The following is a 27957-nucleotide window of genomic DNA, read 5'->3' on the forward strand; positions in this document are numbered from 1 at the left end:
TAAGCCTCAATTCCCACAGGGTGATGCAGAGGGCCAGGTGATACCTGCACATGCAGTGGATTCCATTATAGGAGAGGAACCCCAAGTTTATAGATCTCGAACCTTTCATGAAGGGCAGTAAGCCTGCCTGATCCTTGCCTTGAGGAAGAAATATCTTGAGTACAATTTCTAGTATAACCTGCCCTTCGCTCTGGAGAGGGGCACTCTATCTTCTAAGCCTGTTCACTATATAAATATCTTTGAAAAGATAGTTTGGAAAAAAGGCAGTTATGAGTCTGCTTGAAAGATATACAGAAATGTGAGATTTGTGGAGAATTTTCTCCCAATAGTCTCTCAAGTCCCTTTTAATCTGGAACAGATCTAACCAATTCTCCTCCCTCTTGTTTTTCCCCTTACTATTTATTTATTGAAGAAATTGGACCACTTGCCCCGAGCTGTGTTCCACATTTTAGAATTTGATAAGTGTATTCTTGTGGAGTATTTAATAGTTCCCATATCACCATTTTAATGTGAACAGAAAAATCTAGAGGCTTGATCAATGCAGATTCAATTTTTAGGCAAAAATACTTCACAGGTGGTATTTTTTTAATTTATTTATTATTTATTTTTTCTTGGCTGTGTTGGGTCTTCGTTTCTGTGCGAGGGCTTTCTCTAGTTGTGGCAAGCGGGGGCCACTCTTCATCGCGATGCACGGGCCTCTCACTATCGTGGCCTCTCTTGTTGCGGAGCACAGGCTCCAGACGCACAGGCTCAGTAGTTGTGGCTCACAGGCCTAGTTGCTCCGCGGCATGTGGGATCTTCCTAGACCAGGGCTCAAACCCGTGTCCCCTGCATTGGCAGGCAGATTCTCAACCACTGCGCCACCAGGGAAGCCCCCCATAGGTGGTACTGAGTGCTTGCTAGTTCATCCCCCCAGAAGGCACATAATGCCTGGTTGTCTCTCTCTCAGTATGTTCAGGTGTTGTCAACCCAATCCATAGGTTTTAAAGTCCCTTTATTCTTTCACCCAATGGTTTTGGCAGCCGTTGGTGATTCTTGCTTTTATTAGCATTGATTAGCTGGAATACTTCTGAAAGAATAAATTTCCATAATCAACTATTGGTGTGTCCTGAAATGCAGTACTTAGAGGAAGGATAATCATTTTAGTGTAAAACTCAAGTAATGTCTCTTTCCTGATATATAAAACACTTCAGAGAGCAGGAACCGAGCCGAGCAGAGCCAGCCAGTGGCTGCGGCATGGGGGCTGAATATTAATAAAAGTATCCATGGAGAACACTGAAAATTCAGTGGATTCAAAATCCATTAAAACTTCAGAGACAAAGGTCTTACATGGAAGCAAATCAATGAACTCTGGAATATCCTTGGATGATAGTTACAAAATGCATTATCCTGAAATGGGTTTATGTATGATAATTAATAACAAGAACTTTCATAAAAGTACTGGGATGTCATGTCGGTCTGGTACAGATGTAGATGCAGCAAACCTCTGGGAAACCTTCACGAACTTGAAATACGAAGTCAGGAATAAAAATGATCTTACATGTAAAGAAATTTTGGAATTAATGTACAGTGTTTCTAAAGAAGATCATAGCAAAAGGAGCAGTTATATTTGCGTGCTTCTAAGCCATGGTGAGGAAGGAAAAATTTTTGGAACAAATGGACCTGTCGATCTGAAAAAATTAGCAGGTTTCTTCAGAGGGGACTGTTGTAGAAGTCTAACTGGAAAACCCAAACTTTTCATTATTCAGGCCTGCCGAGGCACAGAACTGGACTGTGGTATTGAGACAGACAGTGGTGTTGAGGATGACACGGCCTGTCAGAAAATACCGCTTGAGGCAGACTTCTTGTGTGCATATTCTACAGCACCTGGTTACTATTCCTGGCGAAATTCAAAGGACGGATCCTGGTTCATCCAGTCACTTTGTGCAATGCTGAAACAGTACGCTTACAAGCTTGAGCTTATGCATGCTCTCACTTGGGTGAACCAAAAGCTAGTGATAGAATTCGAGTCCTTTTCCACTGATTCTGCTTTTCACGCAAAGAAACAGATTCCTTGTATTGTGTCTATGCTCACAAAAGAACTGTATTTTTAATCACTAAAGAAATGGATGATTTTTTTAAAAATTTTGTATGCCAAGTGAGGAAACGGTGTAACTGATACTATATTTTCCTCTCTCATTTAAATCTAATCTAATCCCCCAGGTGATACTTGGAAACATGTCACTTTCATAGCAATAAAACTACTATGAAGCTACCTCAGACACAATCAGGTAGTTGAAATTGAATTTAAGAATAAATAAAAATGGATAGTGGTACAGTCATTATGAGAGGATTATAAATTAACAGCTCTCATAATTAGCAAGTTTTAGTGATTATGCTATGCTACAGATTTTCAAGGAATTATGGAAGAAGTTAAACATTGCAGTAATGTATTTCATTGATATGGATATGTTGTTGTATCAGAGAATGTGTTATGGTTTTTGTCAAACTATAGAAATGATGATGTGGAATAATGTATCCTAGAAATTGGTGGTCCATGTGCGTGGTCAAAGGCTTGAAGACCTTGATCTTAGAATTAGTATTTGGAGATAAGACAATGGTATTTTTACATCACTTCTCTGAGCACATGGTTTTGTGATGCATGTCTTTGTTGTTAAAAGAAAAAATCATGTTTAGTATTGAAAAAGGAACTAAATGTTTTACTTGAAAATGTGTGAGAAAACTAAGTTGACGCTCTCAAGGTTAAATGCAACATTAATAGAGGGAGACAGAGTTAGGACTCTAAGGTGCTGAAATGCAACTCTTCCCACTAGCTGCTGGGCCTCGCTTTCCCACAGAATACCTGAAGGGCTCTTATGTCAAAACCTCAAACTTTGATCACACTGATAGCAGCGTGAATTGAAGAAACTCTGTAGGAACATACTAAAATACAACTTGCAGAATACACAGTGAGGTGTAAGGAAGAAACAGTAAATCAAGCATCTGGGCACTCCGTAATTAGAAGATAGTTTGAGCTTGAACAGGGACACAGCGCAGCCTATGTGATGAAGGCAGAGCCATAGACTACGGCTTCAGGGAAAGGGATGCTGGCTAATTATCTTCATAGGTACTGGTGTGCGTGGAGGATGCTCCCAAGGCAAGAAGCTCCAAGAAAGTGAACCACATCAAACTTCTGAAATGGAAATTTTCCAAAGATGGTGAGAGTCATAATAAAAATCATAGCACTCTTTTTTTAAAAAATTTTTCAATGATGGCTTTTAACTGGATGTTAAATCAAATTCTTATCTGCCTTTGTGTAGATAGCACATTATATAAAATACACTTAGCACCACTGCCAATGTAAAGGATACACTGAATAGCAATTCACTTCTCACTTTACACTGAGGGGGAGGAGGGCTGCGGTTGTCAGCCTGTCAGAAATTAAGTATGTAAATTAATGCTTAAGTGTATGAATTTGAATATGATTTACAAGAGGCTTGGAGTGTCGTTGGGGGAAAATACTGAGGTTTCTCTTTCCCCTTCAAGGTTAACAAGTGCTCAGTGACCTTTACAGACTGCACGCGGGCATGGGTGTGCCCATGTGTGCACTTGGCCACCGAACTTTGGCCGGGAGCTGAAATACTGCCGAAGAGCAAATCCTGGACTCCTTCTGGAACGTCCCTTTCTGCCATCCATGAATGTCAGCCCATAAGAGCAATTTCATTAGCATTTCCTCATTTTCCAATATAAGCAGTGAGTGTGGCCTGATAATACGGGCCCTCATCCATCCTTTGCAGAGTATGGGAAAAATCATAGCACTCTTTGCAGTAAAATTTTTCAGCATGTTAAGTTGTGTTCTGTTGACATTTACAATCAAAGGAGAACGATACTGTTATGATCATATACTGTTCTCTGAAATGAAAGGACCATGGCACCCAGGACTTTATCAGTCATCCAGTCTTCCCTCCTTTGGTGCCAGGGAAACTGAAGGCCAGAGAGGAGAAGCAGCACGGCCCCCAGCCAGGGAGGCCTGGCTCCGAGCCTTCTAGCTCAGGAGGTGTTGAGCTATCCCTGCATCGCTGTATCCTGCTGGTTTTCAGTCTGACATTTCCCGTGAGCTTTCTTTTGCTAAAAGAAAGGAACTCACCTTTATAAATGAGAGCTATTTGTTTTGACTACGTCTGTAACTTTTTCTAAGTAAATGAAGCATGTAATGGTATCTTAAGGTGTGTTCCTGTGTGGCAGTTTTATAAAAAAATTTGTTATTATGAATTTTTATTCCCAAATATAAATTTTAACTTAAAAAAATAAAAATAAAACACTTCAGTGGTGATCTGTTACTAAAAGAATTCATACTATTTCATGATCAGACTCCAGCATACTTCCTTGGATTTTTTTTTCTCTTAATTGCCTCCTTGACATATTATATAATCTCTCCTTTTCACAAAGCTGTTCGCTCTTTGCTTAATTACTGTGTATTTTCCTGTCTCCACACCAATCTCTTTGTCTTTTCTGGAAAACATTTTCCCCCACTTACCTCTATCACACTTATTTTTTCCAGGATTCAGTTTAAACTGTACCAGCTCTATGGAACCTAAACCTACATCCCCAGTAGAATCGACTGTTTTCTCTTTGGGGCCCACATTGTACCCTGAATGTATTTATAATATGCACTTTTTGTTTTTTGTGTTTTTTGAAACTGAGTTATATTTGAACTACATTGAATTACCCAGATCTTAAATGGTATAGTTTAATGAATTTTGACAAATATGTATACCCATCACTCAAATTAAAATATAGAACATGTCCATCACCCTTGAAGGTTCCCGCCTAATCAGTCAATATCCTCCCCCTGAGGCAACCATTGTTAATATTTTTAATCCCTATAGATTAGCCCTGCTGGTCCTTGATTGTCATATAAATAGAATCATACGGTTTGTGTTTGGCTCTGCGTTTGGCTTCTATTTGTAAATTTTTGAGAGTCATCCAGGTTGTTGGTTCTACCAGTAGCTCTTTCTTTTTTATTGCTGAATATTCAATTATATGAATATACTATAATTTGTTTATGCATTTACCTGCTGATGAACATTTGGAATGTTTCTAGTTTTTTTTTATCATGATAAATCCTGCTATAAATATTCTTGTGGAATTTTTCTGAGGATATATTGTTGTCATTTCTTTTTAGTATCTACCAAGGAATGGAATTGCCAGATTACAGGCTGGTGTATATTTAACTTTATTAGAAACCGCAAAACCAGGGACTTCCCTGGTGGGGCAGTGGTTAAGAATCCGCCTGCCAATGCAGGGGACACAGGTTCGACCCCTGGTCCAGGAAGATCCCACATGCTGTGGAGCAACTAAGCTCGTGCGCTACAACTACTGAGTCTGCATGCCCTAGGGCCCGCGTGCTGCAACTACTGAGCCCGCATGCTTTAGGGCCCACGTGCCACAACCACTGAGCCCGTGCGCTTAGAGCCCGTGCTCCGCAACAAGAGAAGCCACCACAATGAGAAGCCCGGGCACCACAACAAAGAGTAGCCCCTGCTCACCACAACTAGAGAAAGCCCGCGCACAGCAGCGAAGACCCAAAACAGCCAAAAAAAAAAAAAAGAAACTGCCAAACAAGTTTCCAAAGTGATAGTTCAGTTTTACATTTCTACCAGCAATTTTTCAGTTTCTTTTTAACTTTAGCTTTGAAAGTGAGTGTATAGTGCTATCTCAGTGTAGTTTAAATTGCATTTCCCTTATAACTAATGATGTTGAACATCTTTTAATATGCTTTATTGGTATGTCTTTTTCATGTGTGTCTGTTCAAATATATTGCCCATTTTAAAAAATTGGGTTACATGTCTTTTGCTTTGTAGGAGTTCTTTATACATTCTTTTTTTTTTTTAATTTTATTTATTTATTTATTTATTTATTTTATGGCTGTGTTGGGTCTTCATTTCTGTGCAAGGGCTTTCTCTAGTTGCGGCGAGTGGGGGCCACTCTTCATCGCGGTGCGCGGGCCTCTCACTATCATGGCCTCTCTTGTTGCGGAGCACAGGCTCCAGACGCGCAGGCTCAGCAATTGTGGCTCACGGGCCTAGTTGCTCCGCGGCATGTGGGATCTTCCCAGACCAGGGCTCGAACCCGCGTCCCCTGCATTGGCAGGCAGATTCTCAACCACTGCGCCACCAGGGAAGCCCTATACATTCTTAATATGGGTGTTTTGTATACATATTGCAAATATTTTCTCCCAGTCTGTGTCTTGGCTTTTTGTTTTCTTAATGACATCTTTTTAAAATTTTTATTTTATTGAAGTATAGTTGATTTACAATGTTGTGTTCAACATTTCTGCTGTACAGCAAAGTGATTCAGTTATACATATATATATTCTTTTTCACATTCTTTTCCATTATGGCTTATCACAGGATATTGAATATAATTCTCTGTGCTCTACAGTAGGACCTTGTTGTGTATCCATTCTGTATGTAATAGTTTGCATCTGCTAACCCCAAACTCCCAATCCATCCCTCCCCCACTGCCCCTCCCCCTTGGCAACCACAAGTCTGTTCTCTATGTCTATGAGTTAATGACATCTTTTGATGAGCAGAAGTTTTAATTTTGATAAGGTCCCATTTACCAAAATTTTCTTTTGTGGTTGTTGCTTTTTGTACTATGTCAAGAAATCCTTGCTTGTCCCAGCATTGCAAAGATGTTCTCTTATGTTTTCTTCCGGGACATTTTTAGTTTTAGTTTTTATGTTTAGGTCTATAATACAGCTTGAATTAATTTTTTGTTGACTTTTTCTGTCATTTGTTTTCTATTTCATTAATTTTTTTGATCTTTGCTAGTTCTTTTCTTTTACCTTCTTTGGGTTTATTTGGTCTTTTACTTTCTAGCTCCTTGAAGTTAAATTTTAGGTCATTGATTTTAGACTCTTTTCTAATATAAGCATTTAAAGCTAGAAATTTCCTTCTAAATTTATCTTTATCTGCTTCATGCAAATTTTGATTTTTTTTTTAGTAAGCAGCCTTCTAAGTTGGCTATCAGTGATCCCTACTTCTCGGTATTCATACCCTTGTGTAATCCACTCCCCTTTGTATGTGGGCTGGACCTAGTGACTTGCTTCTAAGAAACAGAATAAGGTAAAAGTGTTGGGATGTCACTTATGTGATTAGGTTATAAAAGACTGTAACTTCCATCTTGCTGGCACTCTCTCTGGCTCTTCTCGCTTGCTGGCTTTGATGAAACAAGCTACCATGTTGTGAACTTCCCTATGGAGAGATCCACGTGGCAAAGGACTGAGGGCAGCCACTGGCCAACAGTCAATGAGGAACTGAGTCACTCAGTACAACAAACCTCGAGACATGAATCTTATCAACAACCACTTGCCTGAGCTTGGAAGTGGGTCATTCCAAGTCAGTGTTCAAGATGAACATAGCCCTGGCCAACATCTTGATTGCAGCCTTGTGGGAGACCCCGAGTGAGAGGACCTAGCTAAGCCACACCTGGACCCCTGACCCACTGTGAGATAATGGATATTGTTGTAACTCACTAAGTTTTAGGGTAATTTGCTATGCATCAAATAGAAAGCTAACACAGATTTTGGTACTGGGAGTAGGGTGTTGTCATAACATACCTAAAAATGTGGGAATATCTTTCAAACTTGGATGCGGGTGGAGGCTGGAAGGATTTTAACGAGCATATTAGAGAAATCCTAAATTGCCTGAATAGATTATTAATTGAAATTTGGACTATAGGGTGCTGCTGAAGGCTCAAAAGGAAGTGAAGAACATGTTTTGGAAACTGGAGGAGCTTATGTGATAGAAACTTAGCAACACTGTCATCTGCAATTATGTGGAAAGTAGAGAATTGTGCTTCATGAACTTGGTGATCTATCTAATATTTCCAAGAAAAGTGTTGAAGGCATCTAGTTTCTTCTTGCTGCTTTTAGCAAAATGTGAAAGGAGATAAATTGAGAGAAAGACTGTCAAACACAAAGGATCCAGGACTTGATGGTTTTGAAAATTATTAGCCTCTGCAGATAGCACAAGATTCTAAAGTTAAGAAATAGTTCTGAAACACTATCAGGAAAATATGATCTAGAAATAAAGCAAAAGATGTGACTATACAACCTTTTTTTAAGACCTCAGATCAGAGGACCAGAGCATTCAGCCACACAAAACTCCCCTTGAAGAGATTAAGAGTGCCTCATAGATCTCAATCAAACAAGAGGGCCTCTAGGAAGCTTAAGAGTGTGTACCTCAGCCCTCTCAGCAGGAGTCCAAGATAAAGAATGGCTTATCTCAAAAAGAGATCTGTAGGTGCACTTTTCATCTAAGGAAGTGAACCCAGTGAGATTCACAGACAACTCATAGTAGGAAGCAGACTGAGAAAACTCTTCTGCTACTTTTCCTGAAATGCTACCTTTCAACCTTTCATGAAATAGGAAAGATGGCTCAGAGGGTGGGACCAAAAACACAGAGGGTAGAACCAAAAGCCATGAAGAACTTATCAAGGAACTCCTAAATTTGCCCAGCCAGGTAACACTTATTTTCTTCAGCATGTAAAAATTTTGTAGTTTGTATTCTGTATTTTGACCTCTATTTCTTCTGTTGAGCACTGAGTGGTCATTTTAATCACTGTTTCCCTGTATGTAATATGTCTTTTTTTGTTTGTTTGTTTTCTGGCTGTTTTCTTTTCTTCTTTGGTTTTCATTAGTTTGACTACAGTGTGCATAGGTGTGGTTTTCTGTGGATTTATCCTGCTTGAATCTGTAAATTTATGTCTTTTACCATATTTGGGAAGTTTCTGCCTATTATTTTTTTTATAAATTTATTTATTTACTTATTTATTTTTTATTTTTGGCTGCATTGGGTCTTTGTTGCTGTGTGCGGGCTTTCTCTAGTTGCAGCGAGCGGGGGCTACTCTTCATTGTGGTGCATGGGCTTCTCATTGCAGTGGATTCTCTTGTTGCAGATCACGGGCTCTAGGCGCGCGGGCTTCAGTAGTTGTGGCACGCGGGCTCAGTAGTTGTGGCTCACGGGCTGTAGAGTGCAGGCTCAGTAATTGTGGCACACAGGCTTAGTTGTTCCACAGCATGTGGGATCTTCCCGGACCGGGGCTCGAACCTGTGTCCCCTGCATTGGCAGGCGGATTCTTAACCACTGCACCACCAGGGAAGTCCATGCCTATTATTTTTAAAAATATATTTTTCTGTCCCTTTCCCCTCTCCTGTCTCCTTCTGGTTCTCCAGTTACATGTATGTTACATCTTTTGATATTGTCTTATCCTGGGACTGTATTCTTTTTTTCAAATTTTTTCTCTCTGCTTTTCAGACTGGGCAATTTCTGTTTGTCTGTCTTTACATTCATTAACTCTTTCTGCTGTTAAGCCCATCTAGTGAATTTTTTAGTTCCAGATTATATTTTTCAGCTCTAGACTTTTCACTTGGTTATTTTTTTAAATTGAGGTATGATTGACATATAACATTATATTAGTTTCTGGTGTATAACATGATGATTCAATATTGTATATATTGTGAAATGATCACCACAATAAGTCTAGCTAACGTCCATTACCATACATAATTACAAATGTTTTTCTTGTGTTGAGAACTTTTAAGATTTACTTTCTTAGCAACTTTCAAATATGCAATACAGTATTATTAACTATAATTACCATGCTGTATATTACATCCCCATGGCTTATTTATTTTATAACTGGAAGTTTGTACCTTTTGACCCCTTCACGCATTTCACCCACCACACACTCCTGCCTCTGGCAACCACCAACTGTTCTCTGTATCTGTGAGCTCTGTTTTTTGTTTTTCTTAGACTCCACATATAAGTGAGATCATACGGAATTTTCTTTCTCTGTCTGATTTATTTCACTTAGCATAATGCCCTCAAGGTCCATCCATGTTGTTGCAAATGGCAATATTTCCTTCTTTTTTATAGCTGAATAATATTCCATTATGTGTGTATGTGTGTGTGTGTATATATGTTTGTGTGTGTGTGTGTGTGCGCATATACACACACACACACACACCACGTTTTCTTTATCCATTTTTCCACTTATGGATGCTTAGGTTGATTCTATATCTTGGCTACTGTAAATAATGCTGCAGTGAACGTGGGAGTGCAGATACCTTTTTGGGTTAATGTATTCATTTTCTTTAGATAGATACCCAGAAGTGGAAGTGCTGGGTCATACCTAGTTCTGTTTTTAATTTTTCGAGGAACCTCTATCTTGTTTTCCATAGTGGCTGCACCAATTTACATTTCCACCAGCAGTGCACAAGGGTTCCCTTTTTCCTGTGTTCTCACTAACACTTGTTATTTCTTGTCTTTTTGATGATAGCCACTCTAACAGGTATGAGGTGATATCACATTGTGGTTTTGATTTGCATTTCCCTGATGATTAGTGATATTGAGCACCTTTTCATGTACATGTTGGCCATCTGTATATCTCTTTGGAGAAATGTCTGTTCAGATCCTCTGCCCGTTTTTTAATCAGATTTTTTTGGGTTTTTTGCTGTTGAGTTTTATGAGTTCTTTATATATTTTGGATATTAACCCCTTATCAGATATATGATTTGCAAATATTTTTTCCCATTCAGTAGGCTGCTGTGTCATTTTGTTGAAGGTTTCATTTGCTGTGCATAAGATGTTTACTTTGGTATATTCCCACTTGTTTATTTTTGTTTTTTGTTGCCTTTGCTTTTGGTGTCAAATCCAAAAATTCATCTCCAAGACTTATGTCAAGGAGCTTACCACCTATGTTTTCATCTAGGAGTTGTATGATTTCTGATCTCATGTTCTAGTCTTTAATCCATTTTGAGTTAATTTTTGCAGGTAGTATAAGATAGTGCTCGAGTTTCATTCTTTTGCATGTGGCTGTCCAGTTTTCCCAACACCATATATTGAAGAGACTGTCCTTTCCCCATTTTATATTCTTGGCTCCTTTGTCATAAGTTAATTGACCGTATACGTGTGGGTTGATTTCTGGGCTTTCTGTTCTGTTCTGTTGATCTATATATTTGTTTTTATACCACAGTCGAGTTACTTAATACATTCATCACCTCACAGAGTTGCTTCATTTGAGTGTGTGTGTGTGTGTGTGTGTGTGGTGAGAACACTAAAGTTAATTTTTGTATATGGTGTGAGATGTGGGTCAGGGTTTGTTTTTTTCCTCCAAAACGCATATCCATTTGTTCCAGCACAATTTTTAAAAAAGACTTTTCCTTTCCCCCCATTGAATCACTTTGGCACCTTTGTCATAAACCAGTTGTCCATATGTGTGCAGATGTGTTTCTGGATTCTCTATTCTGTTCCATTGATATATGTGTCTGTACTTAGATCAATACCACGCTGTCTGATTATTGTAGCTTTAAAGTAAGTCTTAACATTACATAGTATAAATCCTCCATGCTAATCCTTGCTTTGTGTATTCTAGTTCCTTTGCATAGCCATATAAACTTTTAACATTTCCCTGTCAATTTTTACCAAAAAGTTGACAAATAATTGGCTGAACAAGTAGAAGACAAATGAGTAAAGTGATATAAAATTTCAACAACACTCAATCGAGTTGATTTATATATTATAGAACACTGCACCCACCAGTAGCTGAATATGCATTCCTTTCCAAGGACACATGAAACGTTCTTCTGGATAGAACATATGTTGAAATCATACAGAGTATGTTTTCTGACCACTATGGAATTAAATTAAAATTGGCCAAAAAAAAAGGCATCAAGAGAAAATGGCTATATTTTTGAAGACTAAATGAAAGCAGCAGTAGAGGGAGCTATGTAAAGTGGGAAAAAAATGCACATGCTTCCTTCTAAAAGTTATAAAACACAAATTCCCATTAAAATGAGCAACAAAATAGGATCAAGTTCAAATCCTGTACCGAAATATTATTTTTAAAAATGAAAGACTGATGGGCTTCCCTGGTGGCGCAGTGGTTGAGAGTCTGCCTGCCAATGCAGGGGACACGGGTTCGAGCCCTGGTCTGGGAGGATCCCACATGCCGCGGAGTGACTGGGCCCGTGAGCCACAACTACTGAGCCTGCGCGTCTGGAGCCTGTGCTCCGCAACAAGAGAGGCCGCGATAGTGAGAGGCCCGCGCACCGCGATGAAGAGTGGCCCCCGCTTGCCGCAACTAGAGAAAGCCCTCGCACAGAAGCGAAGACCCAACACAGCCATAAATTAATTAATTAATTAATTAATTAAAAAAATGAAAGACAGTGTTGTACACAATGAATAGCAGAAATTTCCAATTAGATATTTGTATTCTGTACATTATGTATAAGTAGGTATTTAATAGGCATACCCTATGGGATATTATAGTAAAAATTACTAAAAACAATTTTCTATCTGTCTCTTCCCTATCCCCCCATGCTGACCATGTCACCCTGAACGGGATTGTGTTGTTACAGGTGTCAGTGTCCTTTGAGGACGTGACTGTGGACTTCAGCAGGGAAGAGTGGCAGCAGCTGGATTCTACTCAAAGGCGCCTGTACCAGGACGTGATGCTGGAGAACTATAGCCACCTCCTCTCACTGGGTAAGCAGAGCCACTCTGTGAACCTACAAGGACCTTGTTATGGGTAAAATTGTGTCCCCCCCCAAAGAAACTATGTTGAAGTCCTAACCCCCACTACTTCTGAATGTGACCTTATTTAGAAATAGGGTCTTTCCAGAAGTAATCAAGCAAAAACAGGGTCATTAGATGGGCCCTACTCCAATATGACTGGCATCCTTATAGAAAAGGGACGTCTAGACACAGAGACACAGAAATACAGAGGGAAGGCAATGTGAAGACATACAAGGAAAAGATGACCATGTGACTGGAGTGATGCACCTATAGGACAAGAAATGCCTGAGGCCAGAGAAGCCAGGAGTGAGGCATGGAACAGTTCCCTCGCTAGCACCTTCAAAAAGAGCATGGCCCTGCTTACACCTTGATTTTAGACTTCTGGCCTCCAGAACTTGAAGACAATAAATTTCTGTTGTTCTGAGCCACCCAGTTAGTGGTACTTTGTTACAACAGCCCTAGGAAACTAGCACAGCTTTCTGTACTGGGAAGTGGGGTGCTGCTGTAACAAATACCTACAAAAACCATGGAGGTGGCTTTGGAATTGGGCAATGGGTAGAGGCTGGAAAGATTTTCAGGTGCTTGATAGAAAACGTCTAGATTGCCTCAGAGAAACTGTTGGTAGAAATAGGAGTGTTAAAGGTGTTTTTGGTGAGGTCTCAGATGGAAGTGAGGAACATATAATTGGAAACTGGTGGAAAGGTGATTCTTATTATAAAGTGGCAGAGAATTTGGCTGAATTGTGTTCTCTTGGGTAGAAAACAGAAGTCGTGAATGATGAATTTGGATATTTAGCTGAGGAGATTTCTAAGCAAAGTGTTAAAGGCAAGGCTTGGTTTCTGCTTCATACTTACAGTAAAATGCTAGAGGAAAGAGAGAAATTGAAGGAGGAATTGTTAGTAAAAAGGAACTAGAATATGAAGATTTGGAAAATTCTCAGCCTATCCATACTGCAAAATATAAGAAGGTGTACTCTGGAAAGAGCACCAAGGGTGTGGCTGGACAACCAGTTGCTAAAAAGATTAGGTATATGATTTGTGGATCCAATCAACCATCTCAGGAGAAATGCTGCCAGCTTGGGCTGAAGAGGATGGAGGCAGGGAAAAAGGCAGGAAGACTGGGGTTCTGGGATTCTACAGACAGGAAACAGGCCAGTAAAGCTATTTGGCTGTGAACACCCTTCAAGAAAAGGGATGAATGACCCCCAAAATGGTTCAGAAGCCAGCAGGGCTGTCACTGCCATCACAGGCCCAGAGGGCACAGACTGGGAAGATGCAGGGCGACTGGCTGTCACCTCTTTGTTTCCAGAAGGTGAGCCACCTAATTGGTTCCAGAGCTAAGAGGGCAGGGCCACCACCCAGGTGTGAGGTTGCCACATCTGATCTGAGGTCACACCTCTTAACATGCTCTCTTGAACTCTCTCTTCAACTGTCCCTTATGGTACTTGTTGACTATCAGTTTTGAGCCAGTATTTAGCCTAAGACGGAGTTTACTGCCCACTTTGGGCACATTCTCAAGCAACACGACTCTGGGAGGACCCAGCCTCAGTGCTCCAAGGGCAGCTCCTGGCCTCACACCATCCACAGGCTGGGCCTCCATCATAAGGACTTGGGCCCCTTACGAGCAGCACTGGGAGGCAGGTGTTGTCCCTCCTTTTGTTTATGGAAGAGCCAGACACAAAAACTTACTCTTCAAGACCTTGGAAGGGATATCTCAACATGGCCCACACCACTGGACCCCTAGAAGTTTCACTGCGATAGAAGGCCCCTAAATTTTTTTCCCACCTTCTGACACACAAATGTCTTATCCATAAGTCTAGAGTAGTTGCTCCTCCTTGTTCACTAGGTCTAATGAGCATAGTATCACCCATGTAATCGACCGATGTGATGTCCTGTGGAAGGGAAAGTTGATCAAGATCCCTGCGGACTAAATTATGACATAGGACTGGAGAGTTGATCTGCCTCTGAGGTAGGACAGTGGAGGTGTATAGCTGGCCTTGCTAACGGAGAGAAAACGGCTTCTGCTGGTCTTGACTAACAGGTATTGTTTTTAAAAAAAGCATTTGCCAGATAAATAGCTACATACCCGGTATCACGGAGTGCGTTCATTTGCTCAAGCAACAAAACCGTATCTGGTACAGCAGCTGCTGTTGGAGTCACTACCAGGTGGAGTTTATGATAATCCACTGTCTTCTGCACAGGCCAAATAGGCACGGTGAATAGGGATGTAGTGCAACCACCACTCTGCATCCTTCAGGGCTTTGATGGTGGCACTAATCTCTGCAGTCCCTCAGGAATGCGGTACTGCTTTTGGTTTACCATTTTCCGAGGTAGAGGCAGTTCTAGTGGCTTCCACTTGGCATTTCCCACCATAAAAGGCCTCACTCCATAGGTCAGGAAACCAATATGGGGATATTGCCAGTTGCTGAGTATGTGTATTCCAGTTATGCATTCCTGGACCAGAGAAGTAACCACAAGATGGGTTTGGGGATCCACTGAGCCCACTGTGTGTGATGGACCTGAGCAAAAACTCCATTGATCACTTCACTTTTATAAGCCCCTACGCTGTCTGGTGGGCCACAGTGATGTTTTGGGTCTTTTGGAATTAGTGTCAGTTCAGTGCCACGGTCCAGTGATGTCTGGTAAGCCTCACTGTTTTTTTCCCCAATGCACAGGTACTCTGTAAAGGGATATAGGTCCCTTTAGGGAAGGTTGGAAGAAAGGTTAGTAGTATAAATTTTTGGCAGTGTCATGGGTTCCTTCCTTCAGGGACCCGGCCTCCCCTTCATTCAAAAGTGTTCATTCCGGGTGTGTAAACTGGCTCAAGTCTGAGAATTGATTGAGGAGCCAGGACTCTGTGTTTTGATGTTTCAAGTTAGACTTCTGTTCACTTGACCTAGGACTCTTCTCCTTAGACAGATCAAGTAAGAATTTAGTAGATTGCCCACCTATTTCTTTTCTAGGGATGTCAGGATCAACTAGCCAACCCCATAGATCTCTGTGAATTGGACTGTTTCTTTTTGTTTGTTTTTTTTTTTTTTTTTTTGCAGCGCAGAAAGTTTGGTTTATTTCTAATGTATATTAAAGACATGTATGCATTTTTTCCTATTTGACAGTAGTATGGTATATGAGAAAGAAGTTTAAATCTCCACCCGGCCACTTGTTGAATGAATAACTAAGCCTCTTACTAGCTATGTGATTTTGGAATTTTACCTCTCTGAGCCTCAGTTTCCTTATCTAAAGGGACTAAGAGGAGAGTTATTTTGAAGATGAAATGAATGAATTTATCTAAAGTGCCTAGGGCAGTGTCTGGTACATAATGAATACTCAGTATTCTTTTATTTCCCCTTTCCTTGCTCTTAATTTGTTGATATGTCTGTCTGTGAGCAGGTGAGCCACTCTGTAACAGATGTTACATTTAATGCTAGTCTCCCTATTCTCATATAGTGTTAGAGAGAAGGATAGAGAGGTATAGACATGTAACACATAAATATATGAGTATGTAGCATAGTTTCTTAAATATCTGAAAACCGTTCTTTGCGAAATGTTCATATACTGTTTTTGTCCTGCTTTTCTTAGACTGTCCTAACTCTGCTGCCTTGAAAGAAGGTTATCTCTTAAATAATGGAACACTAAGATAAAGGTTTGTTTTGAAAGATGTCTGAAGTCTAATGAGTAGGAGAATGAATCAAAACAGTATTATAAAAATTTCTACTCTTATGTGTGAATCGGACTTTTTTTTAATTATTTATTTTTAATTTATTTATTTTTGGCTGCGTTGGATCCTCGCTGCTGCACGCGGGCTTTCTCTAGTTGCAGTGAGAGGGGATTCCTCTCCATTGCGGTGCGCGGGCTTCCCATTGCGGTGACGTCTCTTGTTGCGCAGCACAGGCTCTAGGCACGCGGGCTTCAATAGTTGTGGCTCGTGGGCTCTAGAGTGCAGGCTCAGTAGTTGTGGTGCATGGGCTTAGTTGTTCCACAGCATGTGGGATCTTCCCGGACCAGGGCTTGAACCCGTGTCCCCTGCATTGGCAGGCGGATTCTTAACCACTGCGCCACCAGGGAAGCCCCCGGACTTTTCTGATTACTGCTTTGACCCTGTGGTAACCGCATCCACCTTGCATTTGACAACTCAGTGCCTCCGTTTGGCCCCTGCCACCCCAGGATCCAATTACTCCCATTGCATTTAGGTTGCCCAGTTCACTGGCAGAAGTTCCCACTGAAATTTCTGACCTACAGCAAAGAGCAATCACAGATTACCCGGGGCCCCTTCACAAATTTATTAGTCACAGTCATCATCACAGATGTGTCTCTGGACCCTCCCGGCGTGAGCAAACCTTCCACGATAAATCCACTCTAACATTCCAATCTCCCTAAGCCTTTGTATGCCTTCCTCTGTAGTACACCAAAGTAGTCCTGGCATTTCAGCTGCATTTAGTGTGGGCCATGTTTTGGTCCATGTTTCAACCAACCAGCCAAACACACTGCTTCAGCCCTTCCTAACCCCTCAAGTGGCAACATTACATTCAGAATCTGCTTAGTGTACACATGTCAATGATTTTGGCCTGATCCAACTTTATGTTCTTTCTGTTATCCCACACTCTTAATATCCATTTCCACACATATTCCCCAGATTTCTGTCCGTATAAATTGGACAAATCATGCAGTTCTTTTGGAGTATCTCACACCTCCTCATGGGTCACACTGTGTACCTCACCCTTGGGCCTTGATGAGACTTAAGTCTAGTTATAGGTCTGGAAGCAAAGAAGGGTGGTAGGCATAGGTCCTGAGGGGAACCAGCAGTACCTTACAAGGCAAGTCCCTCAGGGGAGCCCACTGGAGGCTCCTCTGGCAGAGGAGGGTTAAACTTCTCAGTTGAGGGTAAAAGGGCTGCTTCTACTGGCAAAGACTCATCTGAATTTAGAAGTTCAGTGTCCTCATATGTCTCCATTCCAGTTTTCAGGATCCCGTTCCTTCCTCATCAATGCTCTCCTTTAACAGCAGACACTCTGTGAGGTTGGGAATTCAATTTGTGTTGTAATTTAGCCACTCACAGGATGAGACTCCGGGTTTGGTTTTCAGCCGTCTCAGCTCTGCAGCTACAGGAGCTAAGGGTTACTTTCAGGACAGACAGAGAAATTTTCAGGTCACTTATGCGATGCATGATCTGGGAAATCAAATCCCTGAGCTCATCCTTTTCTTTCCCCACTTCATCCAGCGCAATTAGGAGCAATCAGGCAATCTTACTATACTTGGAAGTTTGACAAAAATTTCCAAGGTATCAAATACAAGGTTATCCAGAACCTCACTTCTTACAAGCATTTGATTAGGAGTATCCAGTGTTGATATTTTGCATATCTCTATTGCCATGTCACACCAGGGACTATTAGTGCCCTCCTTACTACTGAAATAGAGTCATTAGTGCTTTTGAATCTAATCAGAATAAGGAACCAATTCCAGAAATCCCATAACTAATTCAGAAAACTCATCCTTGAGATTCTGTTCCTCTAGAGCCACTCTCAGTACCAAACTCTGTATTATGGTTCTGCAGAGAAATAGAACCAATAGGATATGGGTATATACATATAGAGAGTATACACATACGCGCACGTGCACGTGTGTACATAAATACAGAGTAGGGGGGAGAGATTTATTTTAAGGAACCAGCTCACCCAGTTGTGGGGACTGGCAAGTCTGAAGGGCAGGCCAGCAGGATGGAAATTCAGGTGAGTTGATGTCGAACTTTTGAGTCTGAAATCCACAGGGCAGGCCACGGACTGCAAACTAGGCAGATTTCTTATGTCGCAGTCCTGAAGCAGAATTCCTTTTTCCACTACCCGTTCTTTGTTCCCTTTGCTCTCAGCAAGCACCTCAGCTGGTTGTGGTTTTTTACCAAGTGGGATGACCCAAAACTTTATTCCTGAAGGGTCTGGCCCATTAGTAGTCCTGCCTGAGTTGAATTGTTGTAGTTTTCCATTGACTTTAATCACAGGGCATGATAGTATGCCTTATGGGGTCTCCTGTATTCTAGACATACTCTTCTTTACCTCCATCATGATATAGCAGTCCAATTTCCCCTTGGTAGTCAAGATCAACCACCCCAGCCAGCACAGTAACTCCCTTCTTTTCCTGTTGATTCAGAGGCGTGAAAAGACCAAGATGTCCAGGTGGCAGACTTAACTTCCGGTTCAATGGAATCATTGTTGTGTCTCTCGGTGGAAGTGTTCCTCCCTTTGGAACTAAAACGTGTAGAACAACAGAGCATAAGGTTGCCGGTACAGGAAGCAAAATTTTTGCTAATGGGTCACTAGTGGTAATAGTAAGTGGTGCCACTCCTGGCCCGGGGCTGAGTGGGTGGGGCTACCACCCTGGTGGGCTTGGAGGACAGAGTGTTGTACCAATGAGAATTATTGTGAAGCCTTAAAATCTAATGGGGGGCTTCCCTGGTGGCGCAGTGGTTGAGAGTCTGCCTGCCAATGCAGGGGACACAGGTTCGAGCCCTGGTCTGGGAAGATCCCACATGCCGTGGAGCAACTAGGCCCGTGAGCCACAATTACTGAGCCTGCGCGTCTGGAGCCTGTACTCCACAACAAGAGAGACCGCGATAATGAGAGGCCCGTGCACCGTGATGAAGAGTGGCCCCCACTTGCCACAACTAGAGAAAGCCCTCGCACAGAAACGAAGACCCCACACAGCCATAAATAAATAAATAATTTTTAAAAAATCTAATGGAATTTGCCCTGCTAGGTTTCAGACTTGCTTGAGACCTCCCATCCCTTTTTAAATTCTAATTTCTCCCTTTTGGAATGGGAGTATCTATCCTCTGCCCATCCCACCACTGTATTTTGGAAACAGATAACTCATCTGTTTCCACAGGTTTGCATGGAGAGGAATGTTGTCCCAGAATGACTCATACTCAAGTCTCATCTGTAAGATTTGGATGATTTAGATGATGTGATTTGAGACTTTGAGTTGATGTTTAGATGAGATTTTAGACGTAAGAGTTGATGCTGGGATGCTTAAGACTTTGGGGGATACTGGGATGGGGTTAGTGTATTTTGCACATGGGAAGGACATGAATTTTGGGGCATCAGAGGGCCGGCTCTTATGGGTTGAATTGTGTCCCCTCAAAAAAAAGATATGTCGAAATCTTAACCCTCAGTACCTCAGAATGTGCCCTTATTTGCAAGTAGTAATCTTTACAGAGGGGATCAAGTTAAGATGAGGTCATTGGTGTGGGCCGTAATTGAGTGGTATCCTTACAAAAAAGGGAAATTTGGGCACCGAAATAGGCACGCATAGGGGGAAGACAATGAGAAGAGACGCACAGGGAGAAGACAGCCATGGGACTGGAGTAAAATGTGTTTACAAGCCAAGGAATGCTAAAGATTTTTGGCAAGCACAAGTGCTAGAAGATGCAAGGAAGGATTCTCCCCTATATCTGCCAGAGAGAACATGACCCTGCTAACACCTTGATTTCAGATTTCTAGCCTCCAGAAATATGAGACAATACCTTCCTATTGTTTTAAGCCACCCAGTTTTCGGTACTTTGTTAGAGCAGCCCTAGGGAACTAACACAGAACCTCAGAGAGGCCGCTTCCATCCTCAGCTGCTGAGTGCTCTGGGGCATCTGAAGTGTGTGATGGTGTCATCCTTGATTGGTCTGAGATTCTTCAGTCGCTTTGCACCTTTGCACTTATTACTCTTTTCCCAATGAAATGTGGTCACTTTTCCAAAGAACAAATGGAAAGCAATTAGCTGGACCCCATTTTCTATCATTTCCTGTTAACAGGGTGTGAAATTCCCAAGCCAGAGGTCATCTTCAAGTTGGAGCAAGGAGAGGAGCCTTGGACGTTGGAGGAGGAAACCCCACATCAGAGCTGCTCAGGTGAGCGAGTGTGATCCGGACATGGAAATACTTGAGGCTGATACTTTTAAAAGGCTATGATCGCTACCCTTTTTTTTTTTTTAACATCTTTATTGGAGTATAATTGCTTTACAATGGTGTGTTAGTTTCTGCTCTACAACAAAGTGAATCAGCTATACGTATACATGTATCCCCATATCTTTTCCCTCTTGCGTCTCCCTCCCTCCCACCCTCCCTATCCCACCCCTCTAGGTGGTCACAAAGCACCGAGCTGATCTCCCTGTGCTATGCAGCTGCTTCCCACTGAAGGTACAAAACTTTAGAAACTTCTTGAAAATAGATAACATTGGCCTCTCTGGTACCAAATTGCTCTCTCCCTTTATTTCCCTTACTGTTATCAACTGTCTTCTTGGCTTGGCTTTCCTCCAGGAGAATTGCTGCAATATGTATAGTCTCGATCATATGACAGGCTTCCTCAGTATGGATCTGGTTTTCTTGGATATTCTCTCCTTCCATCACATTTTTATGCTTTAGTACCGAAACCCCACTCCCAGGGTCTTAGATCCTTATCATATACATTCAGGTTTTAATGGATTTGCCATCTTTGAAGATCAGTTGGTTGCCTCACTCCTGTTCTCCCTGGTGCCCTTTCACCTTCTTCTCCATCTCATTTTCATCTTCTCACTCTAAGATACCAATAAACTGTCATCTACAACCAGCCTCACCTTCTTTTCTCTTTGTAGATGTTGCCTTTAGATTCCTCACTTCTCTCCACCTTCCCTATCTCACGCCTCTCTCCCATCTTCTGACTTTATGATCACTGTCACCTAGCATTTTTTTCTTTTAAAATCAGCCTTATTAAGGTATAATTTACATACCATAAAATGTATCCATTTTAAGAGTACAGTTTGCTGAGTTTTGACAAAGGTACACACTGATATAACCACCACCCCAATCATGACATATTACATTCCATCACACAGAATGCACTTTCATGCCCCTTGAAGTTAATACTCAACACCACTTTGGCCCCAGGCAACCACTGGCATGCTTTTTGTTATTATAGATTAGATTTGTCTTTATTAGGGTTTCATATAAATGGAATCATACTGTATATACCCTTTTGGGTCTGACTTTATTTGTTCAGCATAATGATTTTGCAATTCATTCATGTTATTGAGTGTATCACTAGTTTGTTCCTTTTAAATAATGAATACTATTCCGTGGTATGACTATACTGTAATTTGTTTATCTCTATACCTGTTGATGACAGGTGGTCATTGTTTGGTTATTATGAATAAAGCTGCAGTGAACATTCTGGTATGTCTTTGTGTGAACATATGTTTACATTTCTCTTGGGTAAATACCTAGGAGTGGAGTTGCTCATATAATATAATCAGTGTTTACTTACCTTTCTTATAATTTCTTATAATTGCCAAACTGTCTTCCAAAGTGGCTGTATTATTTTACATTCCTAACAGCAATACATGAGAATTTCTGTTGCTCCAAATCCTCACCAACACTTGCCATCATCAGTCTCTTTAATCTTTGCTATTATAGTGGATGTGTAATGGTATATCATTATGATTTTAAGTTGCATTCCTCTGATGAGTAATGATGTTAAGTATCTTTTCATGTGTTATTGACCATTTGTACATTTTTTTTGTGAGTTGTCTATTCAGATATCTTTCCCATTTTTTATTGGGTTGTTTGTCTTCTTTTTATTGAGTTTTAAGAGTTGTTTATATTTGCTTGATACAGCTCCTAAGCCAGATATATGTATCACTGATATTTTGTTCCAATCTGTGCCTTGCAATTTTTTTAAATATTTTTTTAACTTTTATTTTATATTGGAGTATAGCCGATTAACAATGCTGTGATAGTTTCAGGTGCACAGCAAAGCGACTCAGCCATACATATACATGTATCCATTCTCCCCCAGCCTCCCCTCCCATCTAGGCTGCCACATAACATTGAGCAGAGTTCCCTGTGCTATACAGTAGGTCCCTGTTGGTTATCCTTTTTAAATATAGCAGCGTATACATGTCAATCCCAAACTCCCTAACTATCCCTTCCCTCCACCCTTCCCCACACTGGTAACCATAAGTTCATTCTCTAAGTCTGTGAGTCAGTTTGTGCCTTGCAATTTTATTTTCTTACTGGTGCCTATCAAAAGGCAAATGTTTTAATTTTGATGGAGTCTAATTTATCTTCTTTTTCAAACTTTTAGTATTTTTTGTGATCTGTTTAAGAAATCTTTGCCTACTACAAGGTCACAAAGATTTTCTCATATTTTCTTCTATAAGTTTTATTATTTTAGCTTTTTCGGTTTAGGTCTATGATCCATTTTGTGTGTTTAATGTAAGGATTGTTGTTCATTTTTTTCAATATGATATTCAGTTGTTCTAGAACCATTTGTTGAAGAGACTTTTTTCCCACTGAATTTCCTAGGCACATTTATTAAGATCAATTGATTTCATATATGTGAACCTATTTCTGGATTCTCTATTCTGTTCAATTGATCTATATGTCTTTCTGTTTTAAAGTGAAGGTTTTATTATTATTTAGGTATGGTGAGGTCAACAGATCCAGAGACAACTGCCAGTGAAAATAGTTTGTAACTCACAGTTCTCAAGAGGAGGAGGCATGCCACACCACATAGGGTCACACCAGGGAGCACCAGGGTCAATCAGGAGGTAGAAGTTGTGAGGAGGAAGCATGGGCAAGAGACTTCATTGTGATTTTCATGGAAATAATGGGTGAGCCAGAGTAATCAGGCTGGGGAGGTTTAGAATTAGCTAGTTTGAGTAATTTCAGCGGGCTCTGGGGTGTAGGGACTGTCCTTAGTTGCCTGGTACCCAGCCCTGAGGTGATTTGGGCATGGGGCTAGTGGCTCAACCTGTGAGATCGTGATGAAGGAGATAATTGGTGGATATGGGCTCTGGATTGGTTGGTTTGCATATGAAAGGTATCGTTACAGGGAAGTCATTTACTGCCTCTAGGAAATAACTAGCCCTGGGAGGGGCAGTCTCTCCAGGATCAGTAAGGCATCAGATGCCAGAGCATCAAGAATACAGAAAATAAGAAAATATAGTTAATACACTGTCCTTTTGCCAGACCCATACGTAATTACTGTAGCTTTTATAATGAGTCTTGAAGTCAGGTAGGGTAAGTTCTCCAGCTTGGCTTTTTAAAAAAACTACTTTGGCTCTTCTAGGTCATTTGCATTTCCATATAAATTTTATAATCAGTTTGTAATTTTTTTGAAAAAACTTGCTGGGATTTTGGCATTAATTCTGTAGATCAATTTTAGGAGAACTGACATCTTAATAATATTGAGCCTTCTAATCCATGAATATGGCAACTTTCTACATCTATTTAGATCTTTGACTTCTTTCAGCAGTGTTTTATAGCTTTCTGTTTAGAAGTTTTATGTATCCTCCATTAAATTTATCCCTAAGTATTTAATGTTTTTTGATACTATTATAAATGGCATTGTTTTTTTTTTATTTTCAGGATGTTCATTGCTAGTATAAATTGCTAGTGATTTATTTTTGTACGTTGACTTTGTATCCTGAGGCATTTCTAAATCCACCTATTAGTTTTCTTGTAGGTTCCTTGGGGTTTTTCATGTAAGTAATCATCATCACTTTAAGGGCACTTTTACTTCTTCCTTTCCAATCTCATGATTTTTATTTCTTTTCCTTTCCTTATTTCACAGTCTAAGACCTTTAGTTCGATGTTGAATAGAAGTGTTGAGCATGGGCATGCTTGCCTTGTTCTGATATTTGGGGCAAAAAGTTCGTACCATGAAGTATGATGTTAGCTGTAGGTTTTTTGAAGCTGCACTTTATCAGGTTATGTAAGTTCTTTCTAATCCTAGCTTATTGAAGAGGTTTTCTCTTATCATGGTTACATGTTGGATTTTGTCAAGTGCTTTTTCTTCATCTTATTAGAGTGATCATATGATGACTTTTATTTTGTTAATATGTGAATTTATTTATTGATTTTCAAATGTTAAATTGACCTTGCATTTTTGAGATAAATACTAGTTGATTTTGATTTATTACCCTTATTATATTAATGCATTGTTGGATTCTGTTTACTAATTTTTAAAAAAATATTGGCATTTTTCATGAGTGATATTGGTTTGTAGTTTTCTCTTTTTTTGCAATATCTTTGTCAGGTTTCGGTATTAGAGTTATGCTGGCCACAAAAAAAATGAGTTGTGAAGTTTTCCCTTCTCTATTATCTGAAATAGTTTGTGTAAGATTGTTACTTCTTTTTTTACTGTTTCATGGAATTCACCAGTGAAACCATCGGGCCTGGAATTTTCTTGATGAGAAAGTTTTAATAACAAATTCAATTTCTTTAATAGACATAGGGCTATTCAGATTTTCTGTTTCATCTTTTGTCAGACATAGTAAGTTGTATTTTTTAAGGAATTTGTCTATTTCCTTTATGTTGTCTAATTTAATTCTGTCATGGTCTGAGAAAAGAATATATTTAGCTGTTGATGGGTGTTGTGTACTAATATATATATATATAATCTCTCTATATATAGATTTAAAGTTGGTTGTGTGTTGTTGAGATCTGTTGCTTTATGGAATTATATTCTACTTGTTCAGTTATTTGTAATTATAGGGGATAAAAACTGACGAGGAGATTTTAAAGTTTATATGGATATACAAAGGACCTAGAATAGCCAACACAGTCTTGAGAAAGAAGAAAAAGTATGAAAGATTTACACTACCTAATGTTCAGATTTACTATAAAGCTACAGTAATTCAGACAGTGTAGTATTGATATAAGGACAAACAGATATATAAATGGAACAAAAGAGAGTCCAAAAATAGACCCACACGTATATGGACAACTGAGTTTTGAGAAAGGTGCAAATACAATTCAGTGGGAGAAAGGAACATCTTTTGAACAAATTGCACTTGAACAAATGGATATTAGTATCAAATGGAAGGAAAAAACCTTGACCCAAACCTCACACCATATACAAAAATTAACACGAGCCATAGTAGGACTGAATTGTTTCTATTGGACCAACCCATCTAACAGATCAAAACTGTTAATTCTGGAAAATATATTTTAAAAACTACTGAAGACACTGGAGAGTGACCAAAAGGACATTTTTCTAGGTCATCATATATTGAGTAATTTTGGATTGTATCTTGAACATTATCAGTGTTATGTTATAGTAACACTATATTCTGTTACACTGTTCTGTGCTTTTTCATAGTAGGCAATTAACCAGGTTATACTCAAATCGGAGATGCTGTCTCACCTAAGGTGGATAGCAACTCACATCTCTGTTCAGACTTCCTCTAACTTCTGACTTCTCTCCAAAATCTGCTTGCTTTTATTCACTCTACCAATACATGTTTTGTTTTGTTTTTCTAGAGCTTACAGTTACTGTCTGTAGAAGAATTGTTGTTTAGGAGGTTACTTCTCCATACTAGAAGTGGAACTCTTACAGTTGATCCTTGTACATTTACCCTGTATTCTGAGACCTTGCTAATAAATTCACTCATTAATTCTAGCGAGTCTTTTTGTAAATTCCTTAAAATTTTCTGTATCCATTATCATATCTTTTTATCATTTCCTTTTTAGTCTGCATGCCCTTTATGTTTATTTTATCTTGTTCCCAATCTGAAGGCAAAGGCTTTCAGTCTTTCAGTGTTAAGTATATTAGCTGTGGTTTTCCTTAGATGCCCTTTATTAATTGTGGCAATTTATTTTTATTCCTAGTTTGAAGAGTTTTTAACATGAATGGATATGAGATATTCCAAATGCTTTTTCTGCATTTATTGAGATGAACATTCTATTCTGGTAATGTGATGAATTTCACTGATTTTCAGATGTTAAACTGACCTTGCATTCTCAGGATAAACCTTACTTGATCATGATGTATTATCTTCTTTCATGTATTTCTTGATTCAGTTTGCTAGTATTTGGTAAGGATTTTTATCTCTATGTTTCTGAGAGATATTAATCTTTAGTTTGGGGGGATTTTTTTCGCTTATAACATCTTTGATTTCAGTATCATGTTAATGCTAACCTCATAAAATGAGTTAAAATTCCATGCCTGCTCTGTCTTCTGGAAGAGTTTGTGTAAAATTGCTATATTTGCTAAGATTTTTCAATGTTCACTCCTCTGGTGATTTTGTATAAGATTGCTTTAAATTTTATAATTTTTCCTTAAATATATGATAAAATTTACCAGTGAACTCATCTGGGTCTGAAGTTTTCTTTGTGGGATTATCTTTAATTTCAAATTCAGTTTCTTTAGTAGATATAGGGATGTTCACATTTTCTATTTCTTCTTGTTTTGATAATTTTTCTTTCAAGGAGTTTGTGCATTTTATCTAAGTTGTCAATATTTGACATTCAGTTGTTTCATAATATTCCTGTATTATCATTTTAATGTCTGTTGTATCTTCTGTAATGTGCCCTCTTTCTCTGAAATTGAAAAAATTTCAATTCAACAGGATTACAAAAATATAAATTTGTATGCACTTAATAACATAGCCTCAAAATATATAAAGAAAATATGGATTATACTAAAAGGAAAGATAAAATACACAACCATAGTTGGAGATTTTGACATACCTATCTCAGTAATTGATTTTTGTCTGTTTACAGACAAAAGAATCTGTAAAGATGTAGAGGATTTGAACACGATAAACCAGTATGACCTAACTGACACACATAGGTCACTGCATCCCACAACTGTAGATTACACATTCTTTTCAAGTGCATGTGGCACACTGACCAAAATAGACCCTATTTTGGGACATAAAGCTAATTGCAACAAATTTCAAAGGATTGAAATCATACATTATATGTTCTCTAGTTACTGTTGAAATAAATCAAAACTCTGAACAGAGAGACAATTAGAACATATCCAAATGTTTAGAAAGTAAGCAGCATATATACACATAGCTCATAAGTCAAAGAAAAATCCACAGTGGAATTAGAAAATATTTTGAGCAGAATGATAATGAAGATGTGACACATCAGAACTTGTGGCATGAAGCTCAAGTACCACCCAGATAGAAATTTATTGCTTTAGATCAAGATGGTAGAGTAGGAAAATCCTGAGCTCATCTCCTCCCACAAACACACTTAAATTACAGCTACACAGAGAACAACTAACTATCTCTGAGAATGACATGAAGACTAGCAGAACAGATTTTCCACAACTAAGGATATAAAGAAAAGGCCACATTGAGATATGTAGGAGGGGCAGAGACACAGTCTATTCAGAACCCACACACCCAGTGTGATGACCCACAAGCAAGAAGGTATCATAACTGCAGAGGTCCCCCTTGAAAAGTGAGGGGTCCAAGCCCCACGTTGCACTCCCCAGCCCAGGATACCTGCACTAGGAAGACAAGTCCCCCAACATCTGGCTTTGAAAACCAGTGGGGCTTACATCTGGGAAAGCTGGAGGGCTGTCAGAAACTAAGACTCCACTCTTGAAGGGCTCACATACAGACTTACTCTCTCTGAGTCC

At 39.7% G+C, this 27957-nt stretch overlaps 2 protein-coding genes across 5 annotated transcripts in view; both read left to right on the plus strand.

The window, feature by feature from the left end:
* LOC118889204 (zinc finger protein 81) overlaps positions 1–27957 on the plus strand; it is an 84667-nt gene that overhangs the window by 41592 nt on the left and 15118 nt on the right. For 2 of the 3 annotated variants that reach the window (XM_036840984.1, XM_036840985.1), the window contains 2 exons: positions 12407–12533; positions 20355–20450. In XM_036840984.1, coding sequence (XP_036696879.1) covers positions 12407–12533; positions 20355–20450 — 223 coding nt within the window. Of the gene's footprint in view, positions 1–12406; positions 12534–16141; positions 16206–20354; positions 20451–27957 lie in introns of those variants that run through there. The other variant, XM_036840986.1, reaches the window with a different exon arrangement.
* Positions 1257–2093, plus strand: LOC118889206 (caspase-3-like). 2 transcript variants are annotated; one of them, XM_036840988.1, is made up of 2 exons: positions 1257–1748; positions 1864–1935. In XM_036840988.1, exons 1-2 carry the CDS (start codon positions 1266–1268, stop codon positions 1933–1935), a joined length of 555 nt encoding a protein of 184 aa, XP_036696883.1. In that variant the 5' UTR covers positions 1257–1265. The 2 variants fall into 2 exon arrangements, with proteins under 2 accessions (XP_036696883.1, XP_036696882.1); XM_036840987.1 differs by having other exon boundaries at positions 1266–2093.

Source organism: Balaenoptera musculus, chromosome X (genome assembly GCF_009873245.2).
Source record: "Balaenoptera musculus isolate JJ_BM4_2016_0621 chromosome X, mBalMus1.pri.v3, whole genome shotgun sequence".
Classification (NCBI taxonomy): domain Eukaryota; kingdom Metazoa; phylum Chordata; class Mammalia; order Artiodactyla; family Balaenopteridae; genus Balaenoptera; species Balaenoptera musculus.

Excerpts from the sequence above, each read along its gene's own strand:
- LOC118889206 (XM_036840987.1), top strand. The coding sequence starts at position 1,266 with ATGGAGAACACTGAAAATTCAGTGGATTCAAAATCCATTAAAACTTCA.